This window comes from Ambystoma mexicanum, chromosome 9 (genome assembly GCF_040938575.1).
Source record: "Ambystoma mexicanum isolate Mex_15411 chromosome 9, UKY_AmexF1_1, whole genome shotgun sequence".
In the NCBI taxonomy this organism is placed as follows: Eukaryota; Metazoa; Chordata; class Amphibia; order Caudata; family Ambystomatidae; genus Ambystoma; species Ambystoma mexicanum.
This window is the reverse complement of record NC_090931.1, coordinates 307,540,417-307,563,275: the sequence shown is the minus strand read 5'-3', so window position 1 is coordinate 307,563,275 and position 22,859 is coordinate 307,540,417. Positions and strand designations below refer to the sequence as shown.

Genomic DNA, 22,859 nt, shown 5'->3' with positions numbered 1-22,859 from the left:
ATCACAAGGTCCACAAAGTTGCTAATTACCCCCAAGTATCCTTTATCCAGTTCCATCTTTTTAGCTAAGTCTACCAGATGACTAAATTTAAACAGGTCTGACATCACAACCAAAAGTTACATTCCTGGGCTCTAAGCGGGATTTGGATTGGGTGAACAGTATAGGTATAATTACAGTCTATAGGGGACAAATAATCTGATTGGTCTTGCCAGATCTGGTAGCTCCGCCAGACACCACCCTCAGGCGGTCCGTGCAAGCCTTGTCAGTTTAGAAAATTTACCAGCATGTGAGCAAAAAATGATGGGTGGGGAAGGTGATCTCAGAGCACCGCCTGTCCCCCATCGATGTTGCTACTTCCAACTTCTCAAGACCCAGAGCAAGGACATTTTTCTCCATCTTCTGTCTTCAGTTTGATGGGAACAACATTATCTGTTTGAATGGGCCTTGTTCCCCAGCTCCAGGTCACGTGTTCGTGGACCGTAAAAGTGATTTTCTCTGCCTGCATTTATTAGGGATTTCCGTCTTCTGTCCTTGTAGGTGCTGTATCTTTTCTGCTCCCTCAAACTTCCCCAGTGTCCTTGGCAGGGCTGGACATGCTGCCAGGTCATTTCACATTTCTCAGGAAAATCAGTGTGTCAGACCTCAGCCCTGTGTTGTAAGCCTTTCCAATTCATTTCAATGCAGCTGTGGCTTCCATTTTGCTTTCATGGCTGTTCATGATAATTGCATTATCGGTGTCAGCAAGCAGTTCATGTGTGTTGTTTTGCACCTGGCTAATATCTCTGTGGGTGTGTTCAGCCATGTTGCCTTTTCATGATTACTTTGGTGATGTCATCCAGGTATGGTCTGTGGGGCTATTTCAGTGGGTGGCACCTGTCATCTTGGGGGGTATGCTGGGGGGCAGAAGGGTTGAGACCCCCTTAACACCTTAGTCTTGAGCTCTCATATCACCGCCAATTGCTTACGGAGACTGTAAGTCGTGGGTTACTTTAATTGAATTCAATGAAACTGAGTTGCAATAAAGTAAAAGCAAAGTCCGGGATTGGAACAGTGTCCCGTATAACATGGAATAACCTGGTAAACCTCCTTTGGCTGACAGCACTTTGCAAGCAGGTATTTGTAGTTTCACTCTATTTCTACAATAATGGCATATAAGATTCAGCATGCAAAAAAGACAGAATTGAATAAAGGTGGCCAAATAACATAAGACCTGGTGCCAACTAAACATCAAGTACATAAAGTAGGAAGTGCAGTAAACCTCTCCGCCAAACGGATACCACACTCATTGCACGTTCGCTACCATTCTTTACAAAACAAATAATACATTCCTTGCAAGTATGCTACCCCTTCTCCATCAAACACATATCACCCTCATTGCCACGTCACTACCTTGCACCACCATACACATATCACTAACCCTCGCCGTCCATCAAATATCACAATCATTGCATGTCTGCTACTGGTCTTCACTAAACAAATATCACACGCAGGGCAGGTGCAATACTGCACTTCACAAATTAAAAATCACACTTAAGTGCACTACCCCTCTTTACCAATCATATACTGTATTATAGTCATTGCAAGTACTCCATCCTCAGTCGATATACCGGATATCACACGTATTGCAAAGGCACTACCCCTTTCTATCAAATGTTCTGCTCATTGCAAGTACGCTACCCCCTGATCACCCATCAAATATCACAGTTATTGCAAGTGCCTCACCTCTCTTCCCTAAACAAACATCACCCTCAAGTCAGGTGCCCTACCCGCTTCACTAAATAAATATAGCACATAGGAAATGCACTGCCCCTTTCCCTCAATCATGTAAATTGCAGGTGGCCCACGCCCACTCCATGAAACATGTATCCCACTTATTGCACGAATCATCGCTACCAAACACACATCACACTTATTGCAACTGCGCTATCCCATTTCCGTCAAACAAATATCACACACAGTGCAAGTCCAAGGGCACCACCCTCATGACCAAAAAAGTCTAATACTCATTACAATTGCTGCATCAAGCACATATCACGCATTAAACCTCTCCAAAAACCACATCACACTTATCGCAAGTGCACTAGCCGTCACCAGCAAACAAAGATCATGCTTATTGCAAATGAATAATCTCTCGTCACCAACCAAATATCAGACCCTTTGCATTGCTGCCTCTTCAGCAAAACAATGATCACACTCGCTGCAAGTTCACTAGGCCCCCCCTCATCACCCAACACATATCACACTCATTGCAAGAGCGCTAGCCCTATTAGTTAAACAAATAGTATGCTTATGTCAGGTGCACTCCCCCTCACACAAAACTTTACACAAAGCACATATTCATGCAAAACACACCAATTATTTACACCAATGCCAGGCTTGGTGTCATTGCTAATGCTCTTTCAACAGTGTTCGTTTGTGTCAAGTTAAGACATAGAACATCAAAACCTATAAAACCCATTTGTAAGGAATACGAGCTTTGAATTAGAGATTACAGGCAGGTAATATTCAAGATGGAAATGTTTCAGACACAAACACTGAACTAACTTATGTCCACTAACTTGTCATTCGGCCAAGCACCTGTGCTTTTTAGTAAAACATTAATTACCTCCTCGTCCATCGTCCTTGCCACAGCGCTTATCAAATGATAGTGTCCGCTTGTGACTCAGGCACCTACTGCCACCCAATTATCCCGCATAGAAGAAGGACTAGCCTTTTACATGAGTTGTTAGTCTTTCTTCAGATGTTGTGATCATTGTTTTACTTCCTGTGTAAAGAGGAAGTTGCGAAGACCTTCGTTCTGCAGTGTCAAATCTACACCGAATCAGGGAGTGGTGGTTAGGCAGACAGGACTGTAACAAGAAAGCTTAGGTGTTCGAGTGTTGGAAATTATTCATAAGTAATCTGGATATTAAAACCCAGCTGATTCAATTTGATGTTCATACTGCACACCAAAGCGCAGTAGTTACATGTTTAGACTGTCCTCTTACTAGTACTGCTTCTGAAAGAGCAAGTAAAAAAGCTTTTGAGCGTTTGCAGAGAACAAATATATGGGCTTTCATTCTAAGGATCAGCTAGATTGGGTATCCAAGCCTGGCTCTAACGAGTAAAAGACACTGCATGTTTTCATGATATCCATTCCAAATTAATTTCAGTACATTGAATCTAAATGATAGCTGTTTAGTCAGAGGTTATCCTGCAAACTGGTGAGATTGTGGTTTTTGAGGGCCATATTTAACCATCTCTTAGTCTCTGAACTTTGACATGTGCATCTGAACAGCAAAGCTGAGCACTGCACCTAGAGGAAGGCGCTCATCATGTGCAGGGTCCATAAAGTCTGTTCCTTAATTCCGTTTCTTTAGGCGTGATGACTGGGAGATGCATACCCTACAACAGCACGACCAAGACATGTGAGGTTTTTGCCTGGTGCCCGGTTGAAAATGACCTCATTATTCCCAAGTAAGGATTATCGTTGTTTCTTTTCATCTATGTTCCTGCTGAGAATGTTACTCAATTGCTAATGCATATATGTCTACCATTGGCTCTTCTTTAAAAAAAAACAACACTCCAATAATCATGGGAAAAGTCTGCTTCCATAATTTGGGGAGATTAAGAAACTGCATCAGAGTGTTACATTTTAGGAATATGATTTATTAGATGCTGTAAGAATTATGTGTATTAAGCAAATCTAAACTCATTGTTAATTAGAGAATTTCCAGCCTGCATATTGCAATGATCTTTAATGACTACTTACAAGCTGTCTGTGATGGAACATAAGATGTTGTAGCAGATCCTGGGCCATGTCTGCTTCTGCGTTGAACTGCCCTGCCATCTAGTGGTGAAGGTGTGTGCTTCGAGCTGATTGCCACAGACATCCTAAGCCTTGGGATGTTGCTTGGGTTGTCTCAATCGCGAATACATTCCAGATCCAAGCAAGCTAGCTTAGTATGTTAAGTGCTCACCCAAGACATTTGTAGAGCCGCAGGTCACAGGTTTGAATCCAGGTAGGGCTCACTCAACCGTCCGTCCTTTCGAGATTCATGTATCTATTATTACAGTGCTTACAAGCAGCAGACATCTAGCTTGAATCGAAATATACAAATATTAAATTATGATCATAGAAGGAAAATGCTGACAGTAACCATAGATCATCAAAGGTCCATATGTTAGTTACCTGGACTTGTAATTAACCGCAGTATTTTCAGATACTCATTTGTGTGCTGGCGATCACCCTAAAGACGCCTGCTGCATTGTAATTGCTGGAACAACCCTTCCATAGCTGCAGAACGTGTGTATTTTACAACTTAAGCATAGCTGAAGACTATCCAGCTAATCGACATTGGTTCACTTTGCTTGAAACCAAGTAAACTTTGCTGTTTATTGTGAAATTTGGTGTAAGACATTTCAGATGGACATGCATGGTGTAGATTGACGTGGATTTGAATGTTTCAGCCCCCATTAGTTGATGAATTTGAGTGGTAGGCAACATGTGGCTCTTTAGATGGTTTGGCCTACAACACCCATCCGTACCAGTCAGCGGAGGCAATGTTGAGAGATCATGGGATTTGTGGGCTAAAACATGTGGCGAGCTGCAGTTTGCTTACCCCTGCTCCCCCCGACCCCCGATGCCCCGCCCCTGGGTAATTAAATCGGCAAAAGTGGCATTCTTTTTTAATAGATTTTGCTTATTAATATCAACTTGTACAATACAAAAGAAGTACATTTTAATCTGTCTTTGCAGAAGGTCAGTATTGATAGATTGTATTTTCTTTATGCTCAACCTTAAACATCTGGCACAAAATCAAAACAATAAGCGGCCAGAATCGCTGTGAGTAGAGGTATCAATGATAATCTACAGCAGGAGTATGCAACCTTTGTCTCTTCAGTTTTTTTGGACTACAACTCCCATCAGACCAAGGCAGCATATTCAATGCTGATGGACCATGGGTTTAATAGTCAAAACAGCTGAGGAGCACACAGGTTCCAGACCCCTGTTCCCGAGCGTGGTTACTTATCATGTGGCTCTCCAGATATTTTGGACTACCACTTCCATGAGACACTTCACAAGTCACTGAGCTAATTCGAGTTGAAGTCCAAAACATCTGGAGGACCGCATAATTAGTAACTATGCCGTAGAGTAAAGAATTGTCCATATGGTTTTACATATCCCAAAGCATCCCATGCTAATTTTAGCTGAAATTACAGATGCAAATAGGGTATCTGTCAGTCACCACCCTCTCCTTTATGGTTCACCATTTTTTATCATGAAAGTGCTTTCTACAATCCCCCGTTGGATGTTTACTCCTTTTCTTTAATCTAGTTTGGGTATTATTTCATCTTTTTTTACTCAATGTTTTCTAGTTAAGAAATTCCTCTCCTTTTTGAAATTCCCTGTGAGGACATGACAGTCTTCATCTCTTGAAGTTACTGTGAATTGTGTATGTGTTTCTTTCATCAGCCTAACGCCTCTTGTAGGGTACAGATTTGAGTGTGGCCGAGAAACCGAACCTTGGGGGGCCTAGATGCACCCCATTCTGGGAATAGATTGCCCCAGGCACATATGAAGATCATTTACAGTGCATAGACATCTTTGCTCTTTCTCCCACAGGTACAAGGCCAGTGACGTCCTATAAAGATCTCCGCACATTTCCAATTACCCCAGGTTTTTCACTTTACCTGAGCCCTGTTTTGCCCCCAGATAGACCCGATGCAGCTAAACCACTGTCCAGGAATCTATAACTTTTGTTCAGCATAAAATATTTCACTTTTTCTGCTCCTGTGAAATGGAAAGTTTTCTGACGCCTGATATGCTGCCAGGTAACCTTGTGATTTCGGCTTCGAGTATATAGACAAGTTAAATCCCAGGCACCTAATTTAAAATGCATTAATGTTATTAACGTGGCAAAATTATCAATAAAACAGAAGTGTGTCTTTTAAATGTTACCTTTTTATTCAGGTGACGTTTTTAAGAACATCAGCTGAAGCTTAATAGTAACCCAGGCCTCCCTACACATCTATTAACTAGGAAAGTCTCACAGAACGGAAGGAGAGATGCTCTAAGACAGTTTAGAGTGACAGCAAGGATTCTTAACAATTCCTTGCCCTTGGACTAGGTGGCCACTGCCTCTGTTTACACTGTGGCATGGAGGGAGGCAACTGTGCTAAACATCGCCAGATGTGGAGAAGATAGCTCATTACTTCTGCCAAGTAACTAGTCTTGCTCAACTGTTTGTGCAAATCACTACTTTCTATTTATTCTTCCCCGTGGCCCCAATTAGGCTGGTCCATGACAGGTGATTCCATGATTGCTTTACCAGAAACAAAACAGCAGTTAAGATTACCCCACAAGAATGCCAACAGTGGTCGCAAACTTTAAGCCTTACTGGTTAGCAAGCCCATTTGCCAGTCAAGTGCTGCTTTCATTGTGCGCCTTGAGGCCCTCGGGCGATATGGCGCGTTACTAAGAATTAAAATAAATACTTAAATAAATACATTAAAGTGTACTTGAAAACCCTCTAGGGGCTTCCAGATTAGTACAGGCCTGCCCCTGATGCAGTTGCCAATAATTGCCGGAGCAATGCAGTAATAGTGATGGAGCCATGGAACTAGTCTGTCTAATTGAAGGCTTTTGCCCTCAGAAAGGTGACGTATGCCACTGTGACAGCAACACAGAGGGACACCAAGTTATCACTAACCAGAACAAGCACTGCAAAGGACTTAGTCATTTGGCAGCATTGCCCAAAACCCTGGAAATTCAGCTAAAGCCGCCTTAACTTCACGCCCTGTGTTGCGCAGACTATGACAACAATGATGACATCACAGATGACATCACTAATTACATGTTGTATGGGAACACTGACGACATTACAAATCACATAAATGATGCCATCAATGGTGGCAACACTAATTGCATTGTATATAACTGGTTACATCAGTAATGGAAATAGATATAACATAATTTATAAGATAGCTCATGAATACTTTGATTACATTCATAACAATTTAGGCTGTGTACTTGGCCATGACAAAGGCTGGGGTCACTGGCCAGCACCAGAGGCCATAGCTAGTGGTGGGTTAGTGTTAAAAAATGCCAATGTGCATGGTTAAAAGTCATGCCTTTTAGCCCGTAAAATATACAATGGACAACGTTGAAATCTGTAATCAGTAGCCATGGCTCAAGGCCATAGCTAGTGCCCATTATTATGTCAGAATATACAATCAGCACAGCCAAAGACCGTGGCCACTGACTGGTATTGTGTTCAAAACCATGGCTAGCGGCTGGTTTGTGCATATAATATACATTGGGCACGGGCTGAGGCCATAGCTAGTGGTTGGTTAGTGTTGTGTAATACACAGTGGGCACGGCTAAAGGCCATCGCTCATTGCATTTTATTATTTTAAAATGTACAGTGGACATAGCCAAAAGTTGTACAAACTGATCAAAGTCAAAGGCCGTGGCTTGTGGCCCATTTATATGTTAGAATATATAATGGGCACAGTCAAAGATTGTGGCCACTGGCCAGTATTGTGCTAAAGTCAATGGCTAGTGCCTGTTCAGTGTATATAATATACCGTGGACAGTGTTGAAAGCTGCATCCACTGGCAAAGGCCACAATATATGGTTGGTAGTAGCTTGTTAGTGTTTTAAAATATCCAGTGCACATGGGTGAAAGTTGTGACCACTGTCCATAACTGAAGTCCATGACTAGTACCCATAAATGTGTCCAGATATATTTGGCCATGCACACTGACCATGGCTGAAGGCCATGCTTAATGCCAGTTACTGTTGTAATGTAATTAGTGATGTCATCAGTGATGTGATGTGTGATATCATCATTGAGGTCATAGTCTGCGCAACAGTGAGTGCGAAGTTTAGGTTGCTTTAGCTGAATTTCCAGGGTTTTGTTGCATTAAGTTCTCACCTTAACATCCCTGCAACTAAAGTTGTTTCCTTGAATTTCAAGGGTTTTGTCACAATGTATTGCACACCTTAATGTCCCTGCAACTAAAGATTTTTTCTTGAAGTTCAATGGTTTTGTTATTGCATAGATTTTTAGAATGCTTCCAGACCAACCAGCATGGTCTTCAGCCATGGTCAGTGGGCATGGCCTTTGGCCGTGCCCACTGTCCTTTTTAAAACACTACCAGACCACTAGCCATGGCCTTCAGATTGCAGGCTTTGAGAACTCACAATGTTGAGCACAGGAAGGAAGCTGAGGACAATCGCATCCTGAGAAAAGTCTTGTTTTAAGGAAAACTGCCTGACCATAAGGAGGAGTTATTTAACCTGTGCCACAGTACAAAGGGGATAAAAGGAAAGCATAAGGATATCATTTTCATTAAAAAAGTTCTTTGACGCTTAATAACTTTTTCATTGTTTAACATAATCTTTATGAAACTTTGCAATTTGGGGGGGGCTATGTGTCGCTGACTCACCTTAACTATAAGGCCGCCCTATAATATATATATATATATATACACATATATATACAATAGAAATATGTGACTGGTCGACTCGATGAAAAAGTGTTGACCAAATTGAAAATGACCAAAATACAGGAGTACAAATACACTTTATCAGGAAGTCAGGACTGGTTGATCATTTTGCACCCAAATTGGGACAACATGAGATGCTGTCCTTTGGCTTATTCCACTTGCGAGACTTATACACACTCCAGTGTGATGAGTGGAGAAAGGATGGAGGGAAGGCATGGTGTTTGATTGCCACTTCTATGAAGTAGGTATTCAGTAACATATAAAGTGAGCAAATGTAATATGCCTTGCATTTATGGAATGCATGGGCCGTGCTTAAGTAACGCAAAGAGAGTGACGTGGGATAGAAAGTGGGATATCGTACGTAAAAGTGAAAACAGTGGGAAATTAGATTGCAAAATAAAGACAACAAAATATTGATAGAGAAACTGAGAGATGGGGAAACTAGAAAGGGCAGAGAACGTACAGGCGAGCATAAGAGAGGTAAATAGAATATACAATATTAAGAGGTTAAGAGAAACAGAAGGTGTGAGAGGTCTAAGAGACAGAAGAAAGAAAGACAGTGACAGAAGAAAAACTGTGGGGTCGAGAGAAAAAGAGGCAATCAGCATTTAACCCCTTAAGTGCTAAGGACGAGTATGCTCGTCGGTTGAAGGTTACCAGAATGGGAGCAGAGAAGAGGGATATATGTGCCTTACATATGCAAGGGGAGAAGTGGAAGTAAAAGAGGTAGAATTCCCCCAAAAAAGCGTCAATAGGACAGGAGGCCCCGGCATCACTCCTGATGTGCCATTAAATATAAAAAAGAATCGGTTCGCAAACACCTTGCAACCCTTCAATAATTTATCACACAAGGCAGAAGGGGCAGGTTGGGGGTGTACCCAGGCAACACCCTTCCTACCCTACTGATGTCTTAGGTGCGTTACCGGCTTACCTCACATTTAAAATGTTGTGTCAGCTTAAACGCAACTGTGGACGAAGACTTTGCATCTAAGATTCACAAAGAGGCAGTGCCACCATTTGGAGCTGGCAGCCATTTTGGAAGTATCATCAGAATCACTAAAACGGTCATAAAATGGAGAACATGCGATGCTTAACATAGTTTACTTTATTCCCTTAAAGTGTATCCACACCTGAAGGCATCAAAGCGCCACATAAAGCAATATAAGCAACAGTAAAACAATATTAAAATACGGCAGATATTCCCCAAATCCAGCCAGTCATTAATAGGGTAATCAGACTGAAATAAAAAGCATTCGTTTTCTTTGCTTAACAGGCGTGCCTTTAAAGGCTGTGACTACATGTTGAGGGTAATTTGTATTTAAGACAAGACCCATATTGCATGGAGAGTCCATTTGCAATGCCTTAAAAAGTGTCCCTCCAATTTAAACCTTTCTACCATTTAGTGAAAAAGCAAAATGTAAAATGCTTTCAGGTCATTTTATCATTTGAAAAAAAACTTTGGGAACAACAATGTTATTTTTCTCCTAGTAAGCAGCGATTTCAACATATTCTGGGACAAGTATGATTATATAAACATTCTACAGTCATAGAATAAGTGATAAGTGGTGGATAGTGGGAGATAAAATAATATTGCACTACCAATGATATTTTTTCAGGACAATATTATGACTGCATATATGTCAAACAGATGTGAAATCACCTTTGCACCTTTTCTACTACCAGTGTGCAGAAGTGTAAATGTACCTGCTGGTATTAAACATGAGGCCTTAATATACATGGGGCCTCAATAACAGTTCGGCGGTGCAGGAGAAAACTGGTGGTAATTCTGTTACCACCACTTTTTTGGGCGGAACTGTATAAACACCATTATTACTGCACTGCTGAACTACAAGTTTGACCTTTGAGGATTTTCCACCAGCATCATCCTGCAAGTAAATCCAGCACTTTAAGGTACAAAAATCAGCAGAATTGCTGCAGCGGAATTCCTGTTTGCAGGAATTCTGCCAGCATCCCCATAGAGTCTTATGGACTCCAGAAATTGTGATTAACTCCACCTAACCACCCCTTGTAATCCTATGGTAAACAGACGGGACCAGGTGGCGGTAATTGTAAATGAGTTTGGTGTTCATTCAGCAGATTTACTGCCAAATTACAACCAAACTCGAGGCCGAATGTATTTTGTGGGGGTTCAGATAAGAATGGTGGACATGGTAAGTCCTTTCAGGGCCCGATTCTCATGTAGGTGTTAAGTACCAAAAAGGACGTTAAAAGGCTTAACAACCTTTTCGGTACTTAAGACCTATTCTGAAGGTGGCACATTCTTCCGAAGTCGGTAGGAATGCGCCACTTTCGGAATACATGTGGCGGTTGCTAGGATGGGTTGGAAACCAACCTAACAACCGCCACATTCGTAAACTGGCTTTTTGGAAGCCTATTCTTGGGGCACTCCTCCAGTTTAATATGTGCGCTAAACTAGTTCACATTTACAGTAACATTTTGGTGCCGTTAAACTGTAGGAGTGCCACAAGAAGCCTTGTTCGGTGTAAATGGAAGTGTCCATACACCCATGTTGTATATGGACACTTTCATGTACACCAAAGCGAGCAGATTCAAAGTTGCAGGATGCAACGTTGAAGCTGCTCGCTTTAAAATGAAAGTGTTCATATACACCACACGGGTATCTATTAACACTTTCCTATACACCACAGTAAGCAGCTTCAACATCCTGCAATGTTGAAGCTGCTCACTTTGGTGTATAGGGACTGTGTTCTCGGCAGCATTTTCGTTAAATGATTCCCTCGTTATTTAACGAAAATTCTGCCGAGATTCTGCAATCTGACTGTATCCATTAGAAACAGGTAGATTACAGCAAAAGCACTGTCGTGCTTTGCGAAGACACCCAGGCCCACATGAGAATAGCAGGAGTGCCTGGGCGTCAAGAAATGGCGCAGTGAGTCGTGCTATTTAGCACGCTTACTGCGCCAAGATGAGAATCAGGCCCTCTGTCACTCTGCTTAAAAACAATACAAAAATCCTGCAGACCATTAAGGAAGTCGTTAAGTGAGGCGTTACACAAATACGCATGTCATAAAACCGTCTCGAGCATGAAATTTAGGGCCAGACACCAGGCTGAATGCACATACCCATATGCACTTGCACCCAGGCACAAATCCCAAGAGAATCCAATGATCTGGGAATGCAAGTTCTACAAGAAAGTTAAAGGGGAGAAAACAAGCAAAGACACAAAGAAGCTAGCTGGTGGGTGGCTTACCAAATGAAAGAGCACATTTTGAATTTCATTTGGTGAGTCGCCAGCAAACAGGTTAGCCTGTTTCACCGGGGAGTGAGATGTGCTCACATCGCTTGCGATTGAAAATCAGCCTCATCTCCTTGTTTCACACTACTTGTATTTGGTGCAAAGGTTTTTTTTAGTTACTCGCATAGACCCCTTTGCAGTAGTAGAGTTGAGAGAGTGCCAGAGCCTTCTTGAGGGCGTGCCAGCTAAGGAACAAATCATAGCAATGAGGCAGATCTGATGATGAGCGCCCTTGACCACTGAGTTGGTGTCGGGTTCAAAAGACAAACATGAATTAAACAGGATAGCCGAATGAAGAACAACCTGAGTTCTGCCAGGGCCGATCCCAACTCAGATGTCCAGGGGACAGAACGGTATTTGCAGCCCTGAAGCAGGGCCTCTGATTTACTACCATTAGGGTAGACCCTATTTCCTGGTGTTCCTATAACCACCAGTAATTGGAACCCATATCAAGTGGAAGTTGAGTCCAATTACGACATGATCCAGAAAGGGCAATATCAAGCCAGCCTAAGCGAGGTTGGATAATCAGAAAAAGGATTTGATTTCAATTCTAACACGGCTCAGTCATAAGACTCATGAATGTGTAGACATAAGTATTAACAGATTTGATTATAGAGAGAAAAAGCTAATGTGTATAACTATTGTTGCCAGATGTGTAATGATGTGTTGCGTTGTTGATTTCCTGCAGGCCTGCTCTGCTACTCGAGTCTGAAAACTTCACCTTATTCATCAAGAACAGCATCAGTTTCCCCAGCTTCCGAGTCACCAGGTGAGTGACATTGTCTCTTTAAAGGTATTGGTTCTTTTGTCACCATGCTTTCATATAAATAGATAGGTTTAATGTCATATTTAATACTGGGGGATTTGCTGTTTCTAAGAGCCCTCTCGTTTTGAAGGTAAGGGGACTGTGGCCTAAGGGGATAACGTGATTTGCACAGGACCTCAGTGAGGTCACGGGGGTGGGGGGAGGAGAGCTGGGATTAGAACACCAGTGTGATGGTCCTACAGTGGAGAATGTAGCAACTTACCTTCAGGCCATATTATGACAATCAACTCATGGTGCCAGTTTGAGCAGGCTCTAATACAAAACATTAGGACTGTGGGCCAACCCATGCCTTCTAACAGAAAAACCTGTGCCCTCTGAAGTATAATCACAAATTATAAAACCATATCATCATGGAGAGGTGGCTTCACTGATGGCTTCATGAGGGTAATCAATAGGATGCACTGACATCCGTGGAGGGATGCCGTGTGTTCTGGGCTCAAGCATGGGTGCTGACCCCAGACTGTGGCCATTCAGTTTTGTGTGGGTCTTCAGGTCTGCTACAAAGCTGATGGGTGCAGTGTCAACATCTCTCATCATTGGCAGGACATTTCCACTTCAAGGTGGTTGTACTCAGAAGCTACCCACCTCCTAGAGGAGAGCAGAAGTTTCTTGTTACCTTGGGTCGCCGAATGTCCACCACTGTACAGAGGAGGGCAGTCAAAGTATCTCTAGGGCCTGTTTATAAGATGGATTTCTGAACTCTGACCTGATGGGCAGAGGTTCAGAAGGCCAGCCTAGTTTCTTGGAACAGGTTAACCTTCTGGACAAGCCAGACCAATCAAGGTAGCAATGGCGGTGGTCAAGAGTAGGTCTCAGGAGGGGTGAGGATGACTGAAAGACCTCAATGAGCACACAGAGTAATGGATACATACACATCACTCCCAGTCAGGTGTATATATATTAAAAATACAAATACATACATTCAAGGCCTTTGAGTTTCAACACAATAGTTATTACCAGTAACACTTTTAAACCAACACAATCATACTAAAATACACATATAGAAAACCAAGGAGCCTAAAGGGTTAATGCACAAGATGGGTCCACCACCTAGAAAAGAGAAGGAAGCAGGGAGAGCAAAGAGTCTTTAGGCAGTTCTGCAGTAATCACAATCCTAACTGAAAGGCAGTCCAGTCCGTAAGAAGAGGGAGCCTATTGCTCAAATGTACTTGCAATGCTGGCGCACTCGGTAGTGCAGATGGGCGAAATGGGGTCTCTTGTAGGGTATGTAGCAGCTCAGGAAGGTGGGTGAGGTGATACAGAATAGGTTCCCACTATTCATGGAGGGTTTCCCTGTGAGGGCAGAGCATGTTCCAGGAGTTGGGAATAGTTTGCTAGCTCAGGCTAGCACTGGAAAGGAGAGAGACCTTCAGGGGCCACTCGTGCGTAAAAATGGATGGATAAGCTAGGGGCCACCGTTAAGGGTTGCAATTACTCACCGCCCCCTGCCACACTATGGACCAAACTTCAGCAGTCAAGTCCAATTCGGTTGCAGGTTCAAATGCGGCAATCTCGCGGCTCTGCGGCTTTCAGCGTCAAAGTTACAGCATTGATTCCCAAACAGGACAGTGGTGATGTCTCCGCTCCTGATGGATGGATAAGGCCAGTTTAACCGTAGCAAGCTTTAGGGCACAGAGGAGCATAGCTGCAATGCACTTGCAAAGTTCGTCACCACGGCTGGGCGACACAGCAAGCACGTGTACTCTGGTTCGGGCACTCTCTCTTTTCGCCAGACCTGAGAACACCAAGTGTACAAAATTCGGTATGAGAGTGCCGTGAACACAGAGCTTGCAATGTACCAAGTTTCGAGCGCCTCTTTGAAACGGCGGCGGTGACAGAGCAAAGATCCTGCGCAAGCTGGTCAGTCCACTGGTTGGCCCAGGGACACTTTCCCGAGAAGGCTTACTTGCCGGGTTTGATGATGGTGCCGAGAATAGTCGGTCCCACTATTCCAATGGGTCGAAGCGTCTTCGCAGACCTTCTAGTTTGATCAGATGCAGAGGGGTCCGGAGGGTGACAGTGGGATCAGGGTGCCAAACCTTCCAGCGGGTCACCAGCAGTTCCTCGACTCGGCTTCTTAGTTTCAGGATCCTATCCTTCGTTCAGTGAGAACTCCAGAGATCAACATGGTATGGTTGATTGGAGCCCTCTCTTATCCAAAATCTCCTTCACGCCAAAACGAAGAGGACCCAATGGGAGATCTGCTCACATACAGACATACCATATGCGGACCAATCATGGACAACGGTGGTCCCAGGCATTCACAGCACACCAGACACTCTGGCACCCAGGATGTCTATTGGAACCAGACAGTCCAGCCCACATCCTGGAAACACACACACATGGCATGCAGAAGCCCGTGAAAACTTGGCATTTCGCAGGAGAATGCATGCCCAAATAAGGACTGATCCAGGTCAGCTCGGCCTGGGAAAGGTGAAGGGGCAAGATGGCCAAAGGACAGGACAAAGAACCTCGTGGCATGGCTATTTTGGAGCCAGGCCACCTATTTGTGCGAAGTGCGGTAAACACGGTTTACCCGGCAGGAAAGGGTTAAAAATACATGAAAAGATAAGCTGCCACCAGCCCTGTCCAAGGCACACCTGCACTTCTCCTAAAAAATCCTTCAAGAGGATCTAGGGCCTTTAGAAATGACACGAAGACGCAAGTGCACAATCCTGAAAGGTACATTATGCACTTGCAACAGGTTGCAGAAAAAGTTGCAACATTGGCAAGGACTAAGGGAAACAAAGTCTCCCATTATGGACTGTCTTTAAGGGCATGTCAGTTTCCTCATAATAAAGTGAGCGAAAAGCCCAGGGGAGTGCAGCAGAAGGCTGTGGTCTTCTGACAAAGTCAGACTATGGTGTATCAGCAAGAAGTTGAGGGGTACACAACTGGAGTGAAAATTACACATGAAATGGAAATCTTTCCTAACACACGTGCCTGAAAGCGAAGCACACAGAAGCTCCAAACCAATTTCTTTATTTCGATCTCAGAGGTGATTACCTCATTGAGCACAACTTTCAAATGTGTGGGTGCTAATTTTGCACCAAGGATTCAGTATTACAGAACAGGCTGTGACATCAGTTTTGACCCCTTTTGTAATATCAAAGTTCGTTTGGATGACAAAAAGTAGCACAACGGTCCACAGCGCTCAGAAGCCAATTTCTGTAAAACAGGACTGTGCGTCTCTTCTCATGCCACCTTCATGAATATGACAAACACTTACTGCAGTTGGGACTGTTCAAGATGACAAGAGCTCCATTGGGCAAAGTGTTTCAATCAAGCCCGAAATTGTAATAAGGGTACTTGCGGCCTCAATTACTTCCCCCTAAATTGGGAACATACGGAAGTGCAGCGCTCACATGCAAAACACGCAAGTATCATACTTCTCACATTTTTCCTTTTGCAGACGCAACCTGGTGGAGACAATAACAAGCAATGACCTAAAATCCTGTGTCTACGACAAAAACAAAGACCCCCTGTGTCCTGTGATGCGACTTGGATACATTGTGGCAGAATCTGGTCAACAGTTTGCAGACTTAGCCTACAAGGTATGGTAGGATATTCAGAGATCCAACTAACAGCCTAATATGTAAGTTATCTCTTCTTCCATACTCGAGTCTCAGAGTGTGAAAGTGATGGATCTGTTGTCTGTAACCCATTAACAACCCTTTGATTTTCCAGTGGGATTTTGGAAGAAGACTGAATTGTGCTTCATTTTCTAACTTCTAGCACTGTCAATTATTTACATTTAATTTCACACAAACTACCACTCACTTGGGCCTAACTTACACCACTCACCTGGCGTTCCAGCACATTGAATAGGTACAGCTATATTTAAGCTTCTTTCAATCACATGACCTATGCAAGCTCCTACTCTGCCTGATCCAGGGGTCTGATAGATTTGAATAGCTATCATGCAGAGCATTTAAGTGTAGCTTGTCGCTCCAACATTCCTGCTAAGCGAAGTGGAGAGTAAATAGTTTCCAAGAGCTACTACTACTTTTCTCAGCCAGTATTAGAGAACCATGTCTCAGGAGGTGCTTGTACTCAAGGGATAAAAGGAGACCTAAGAATTCAGAAAAACATTAAAGTCATCTGAATATCTCAGATGGAGAAATAAATGCAGCTGCAATTAGCATGTTCTGAATCAATTAAAAACTACATCAGTCCTTAAAAAGATACTATAATAAGTGGAGGAATGTGGATTTCTTTTACACTGTGCAGAGCCACCTTTAGGCCACTTTAAATCTCGATAAGGGAAAAGAGGAAAAGGGGAAAAGAATGGGCTGGAGAGCTGGGAGAAGGGAAATACAAGAGGGAAGGCAGGGAATCGGAGATGGTGAAGTTACAACACAAAATCAATGGGTTGAAAGAGAAAAGGAAGCAGGGTCCAACATTGTATAAGTTCAAATAAATTAGAAGGATTCACCCTGTCACTCACAGTCTCTCACATGCTGAGGTAAAGTCATGGCTTTTCAGTCACTTTGAGCTGTCGCCAAATGGAAGGTCCTTCCCTGGATTTCACAAGCCTTTATTCACTTATCTTGACACTTCTCTGTCCTAGGGTCCCGGTTCTACCATGTACCAATTGACTGCCCTTACCCTACTCCAGTCCTCTCTACTACTGACAATCACATGTCCCTCCTCGCCACTTCACAACAAGCTTGTTCCACCTCCTGGCCAAAGCGCACACCTTTCGGACTAGGGGCTAACCTTTACAAACAGACCAGGGACAAGTATGCCTAAATCTTGAACCCTTGCCCTCTGACTAGCTTTTTTTTTGCTCTCTCCAGTTGGGGTTTACATGCTTTCCCTTAACCCTTTCCTTCCTACTGATCCTCCTCACCTCTGTTTGTGCTTAATATGATCTCCTTCCATCCTTCAGTGTACTTTCTCTCCACCAATCCACTTGTATCCGCCTCACCCAATGAATTGCTCCAACCTCCTCCTCTCTCTTCACCGCCACCTCCTGATGACTTCTCCCATCTCTTTCTGTTCTCTCCAATCTTTCTGCTCCTGATGACTCCCTCCAGCCTCCCCTTTCTGTCTCTTAGCATCTTTCTCTTGATGACTTTTTACAACCTCCTCATCCTGACATCCTTCTCCAATCTCCAATCTCCTCCTGTCACCACCTCCTTTGCTATCCTCACTTCACCTCTCCACCCACATCTCCAAATTAACCTGTCCTCCTCTCCAACCTACTCCAAATATATGTTAGCTCCGAATCCAAACTCCCACATTTCTGCTCTGGTGCCCCCTCCATATATATATAGGTGCCCCTTTTACCTTCACCACCTCAATGGGGTTCAGTACAAGGGTTTACACATTTGTATAATCTACTGGCGTGTGATTGGTGGACTTCAAATGGGTCCTGTGTTGTGGATGTCACTACTTGTGAGGCACAGAGCATTAGCGGCTCCTGGACTGCAGCTTCAAACAAGGGTCTGACGTATGTGTGCAGAAGTGCTGAGACACCACAATGTCAGGCGAAGTTGACGCTGTGAACTTACACAGAAAAACTGTCAATTAGTTTCTGATTGATTGAGGTGAACAGGGGAACTAAGCATGTGACTGCCGTTGTAAAATAAGAGTTAGCACTTCCATATTAAAGACAAAACTCATACATATAATATATGTCACTAACAAAAAACGTTCTTAGAGGGACGTTATGGTTAAGTTGCACTACTAAAAACCTATCCCCTTTAGTGCAAAAACTATGCTAAAGGGCAGTTCTGGTTTCAGTGCCCTACTAAAAACCTATCAAATTCACTGACAAACAACGTTGTTACAAGGACGTTATGGTTCAGTTGCCCTAACAAAAACCTACCAAATTCAGTCCACCACCACCTGATGTCTGCATTTATCCTTGCACTGGCCACCTTCGGGCCATATTTTTACTTACTGTCATTTTTTCTTCTTCCCATGGACTGCACTTTCTCCTCCCCATGCACTTGGGCGATCTGAGTGACACATGGCCTAGTAGGTTCATTGTCTCAGTCTCCCCTCTGTTCCCCCTCCCTTGCCTCATGGCACCTTCAAAAACTTGTGTGCATGCGCACTGCAATTGGCATAGCATACAATATCATATCATATCATGCACACATTGCATTCATGACAACAGGATGCATGCCACTTACCTTGTACACTTCACAGAATTATTTTCCTCAGCACCCCACTAACTACAAACCTATGAAAAATGATCGCACAAAAGCAACACTAAGTGTATGTTAGCAACTTCAAACAAGTACATACAGTGCTTGCATGCAAACAAGATGCCCGCCCCTTACCTTACACACTTCCAGCATAGCCTTCTGCATTTCTCTGTACAAAGAGACCTTGTGCTACAGGTTTTCCATACACACCACAACCGGAAACCTTGATTGAACAATCCCTTAGCCTGCACAGTCCCATTTCCATGGTTACCATCCTGAAAAGGGCCAGATGTGGAGATGTGGCACGTGTAATCCTGAAACTACCGTGGAAACCACAGTTATTATACTGGGGGGGTAGGGGGGAGAAGTATGAAACTGGTTTAGGGGATTAGGTCTTTAGTGCTCCCTCAGAAAAGACGTTTTCTTTTCTATTTGTTCGTGCTTACAAAGAAAAAGTTTGTGCCCTTTATCTGAGTTTCTCTTTTGTTTGCCTCCTTAAATTGTTAGAGAAGTGTCTTCAACACTTTTTGCACAGTGTAAAATAAAACAGCATTGCCAATGTTGGTAAAAACAATGCGATTTGCATAGAACCACTAAAAATGTTGTTCATTAATGATGACATAGTTGGTGGAGAACATCCCAGCAGTGGACATAAATTGACACATGCTTCTGTTAATGAAACACCTTTCCGACCTCTGGCTGTGGAAACTACACCGGCATGGTCCCATGCTCCTCTTGGTGGTATGCTTGAGAAAACCACCTTGGCAATGGAAGAAATCTGCATCACTTCTTCCATCCACTTCTTTAGGCGACGGAGCAAACGTTCACACGACATGTACCCCAAATGTACAGCTCCATAATGCAGTACGACAACATGTACAGTACTGACAGAGGCCACACATCTGCAAAGGTCACCCATACTGCCGAAATTGCACTCATAGAGAGTACCCCAGAAAGCCTCCACTCCTTCCAATGCAAAATTAGCAGCCCTGCTTGTTTGCGCGGCATACCTGTTCAGATCTTGCACAAAGGTATCACCCACTATTAGCACTCTGCATTTCTCCATCTCTGCCTGCAACTCTCACTACACAGACTAATGGGGAAAAAGTAGTAGGGGCCCTTCCTGTGAGGCACACCCTCGACACCTGATTGGCTAATTCCCACTGTTCCAATTCCATGGCCACTATGCTTAAAAGGGCAGGATGTGGCACAAGCGCTTTCTGAGCTACAGCTAGGGCCGCGCCCCAGTAAAGCAGGGACAGTCCTTCTTCCCTTTCTACTCCAGCCATGCAGGCAAGGTGATAGGCCCTCACCACACTCAACACACCATAGTACACCCTATGTTTAAATGCTCATGTCATGTGCAATGCACTCCCCTTCTGCAAATGAGCCTGCCAGCTTTCACCCTGACCACATATTTGCATGCATGGCTGCATAACGTTGTGTTGGGTGTGCTGAACGGTATCTAGGTGGCTGTGTACATTGTCCATAGTTTACATGTGTGATGCGCAGCACTTCCTTTCATGTCGCAATATCTTAAAGCACTTCCTAAAGCAGGGGTCTTATAAGGGCCTAACCATAGCAAACGCAATTGGTCACATGTGGCTCTCTAATGTGCAACAGGTGCAATGATCTACACCATATGCTAATGTAAGCATAGCAGCTCACTTCTGCTGTTCTACCAAGTCTACAATGCCCTCCACAACAATTGGGTAAAAGTCACCAACTTCAAATGCATGCAGAGTTACAGCTGCATGCCTACATTATGTTGTGGTGACTGTGGTGAAGGCCTAGGCTCTTGGGTGCAGGGCCTACGTCCTACGGCCTTTGGCCTTGCATCCAACAGTCTAGGCCTTGCCCACAACCACCTGAACATAACAGAGCCATGCAGGCGAACATTTAGCCAGATTCCAGAATTCACAAAGGCAACATAGGCACTGGCACTTCTACCCAACCGCCGCCCCATAATACAGCGATGCATGCAAACATTTTCCAGTTACCATAATCCACAAACATACCACAGTTTGGCACCCCTACCCACTGCCATCCACATAGCATTGTCTTACTGCCAACCAAGCCACAAAATCTTCACAACATTGGTCATGCTCCGAACACTCTAGTAACGGCATAGTGCTGTACAACACTTACTAATCTGTGCAATGCAGACTACCCAAGCACATATAAGAACCAGTTGACCCGTACCCTCTTCTATATGGACACTATTCCAACACTGCACCCTGTGGACACACTACAGGACTGCTCAATGCAGCATCTCCAGGCATACACCAACCACTGTAAGATGTTGTAACAATCACCACACCCATGGAGTCAACAATTTATGCAATGCAGCCAAACCACACACACAAACCAACAATGTCAAACCTACTTCCAACCAGTGGACATACTTGTCGATGCAAGGGCTTCAGCCATGCATCCAACGCTACAGAGGAAGGGTCGTATAAAGGGCAAACACGAGCAAACGGAAATGGTCACATGGGACTCCCTAATGTGCAACATGTCCAATTACCTACACCATATGCTAATGTACGCATAGCAGCTCACTTCTGCTGTTCTACCAAGTCTACAATGTCCTCCACAACCATTGTGTAAAGGTCCCCACCTTCGAAGACATGCAGAGTTACAACTGCATGGCTGCATTATGTTGTGGTGGCTGTCCTGAAGGCCTAGGCACTTGGGTGCATGGCCTACGGCCTACGGCCATGCACCCAACAGTCTAGGCCTTGCCCACACCCACCACAACATTATAGAGCCATGCAGGCGATCATGTAGCCATGTGGCAGAATTCACAAAGGCAACATAGGCAATGGCACTTCTACCCAACCGGCGCACCATAATACAGGGATGCGAGCAGACATGTTCCAATTACCATAATCCACAAACATACCACTGTGTTTGGCACCGCTACTCACTTCCATTCACAAAGCATTGTATAACTGGCAACAAAACAACAATATCTTGACAACATTGGTCCTGCTCCCAACACTCTAGTAAGTGCATAGAACCAATACTGCGTAGTGCACTTACCAATCTGCGCAATGCAGACTACCCAAGCACATATAAGAACCAGTTGAACCGTATCCTCTTCTATATTGACACTATACTAACACTGCACCCATTGGTCACACTCCAGGACTGCTCACTGCACCATCTCCACCCATGCAGCGACAACTGTAAGAAGTAACTGCATACAAGCAATAGTGCAAAGTCCAGTACTACACTTGCTAATCTGTGCAATGCAGAATACCCAAGCACATATTGCATCCACTTCAACCGTAACCTCTTCTATACGGACAGTATTCTAACACTGCACCCACTGGAAACGCAGCAGCACTGCTCACTGCAGTATCTCCAGCCATGCACCGACAAATGTAAGATGTTCTAACAATCATCACACCCATGGAACCAACAATGTACGGAATGCAGCCAAACCGCATACTCAAAGCAACAATGTGAAACCTACTTGCAAACAGTGAACAAACCCTTTTCAACCAGTGGACATACTTTTCTGTGCAAGTGCTCCAGCCATGCATTGAAGGGGCAGCAGACTTACCACACACAACACACCATAGTACACGCTACGTTTAAATGTTCATGTCATGTGGAAAGCATTCCCCTTCTGCAATTCAACCTTCCACCACTCATCACAGAAAGAGATCGCTGCTGGAGCTGGCATGCCATAACGAAGGCTGCCTGCAATCAACACACAAGGTTGTTGCCTGTTGAGGAAACTGCAAATTGGTGCAGTAAGCACGGATACCGCTGGCACACCACAGTCTTCTTCTAATGAGATATAGCAGACGAACTTCTTCCCACCATCAGATGCCGTAAAGTATGTTTTCCAGACCCTTTCGCTGCTGCTTTGTCTTCGGATACAACAGGCCAGCGTTATCGAAAACTTATGATGCACATCACATCACCGCACGCTGCAGTGCAATCAAACTTCTGACTGTGCAACTAACAGGGAAATGGGATGCTGTAGCGGAGCCAGATATGACTACTTTTACTGGGTGCACTGTTACGTACAAGAGCCCCAGCCATGCACACACTGCCTTAGGGGCTTGCCACACACACAACACTATCCTCT

The 22,859-nt window shown here is 44.0% G+C and overlaps 1 protein-coding gene across 2 annotated transcripts in view; it reads left to right on the top strand.

Moving 5' to 3' along the window:
* The window catches only part of P2RX1 (purinergic receptor P2X 1), a 443,061-nt gene that overhangs the window by 273,891 nt on the left and 146,311 nt on the right, over nucleotides 1–22,859 (top strand). For both annotated transcript variants that reach the window (XM_069614712.1, XM_069614713.1), the window contains 3 exons: nucleotides 3,360–3,456; nucleotides 12,459–12,539; nucleotides 16,009–16,150. In XM_069614712.1, the coding sequence (XP_069470813.1) occupies nucleotides 3,360–3,456; nucleotides 12,459–12,539; nucleotides 16,009–16,150 (320 nt within the window). The remainder of the gene's footprint in view (nucleotides 1–3,359; nucleotides 3,457–12,458; nucleotides 12,540–16,008; nucleotides 16,151–22,859) is intronic.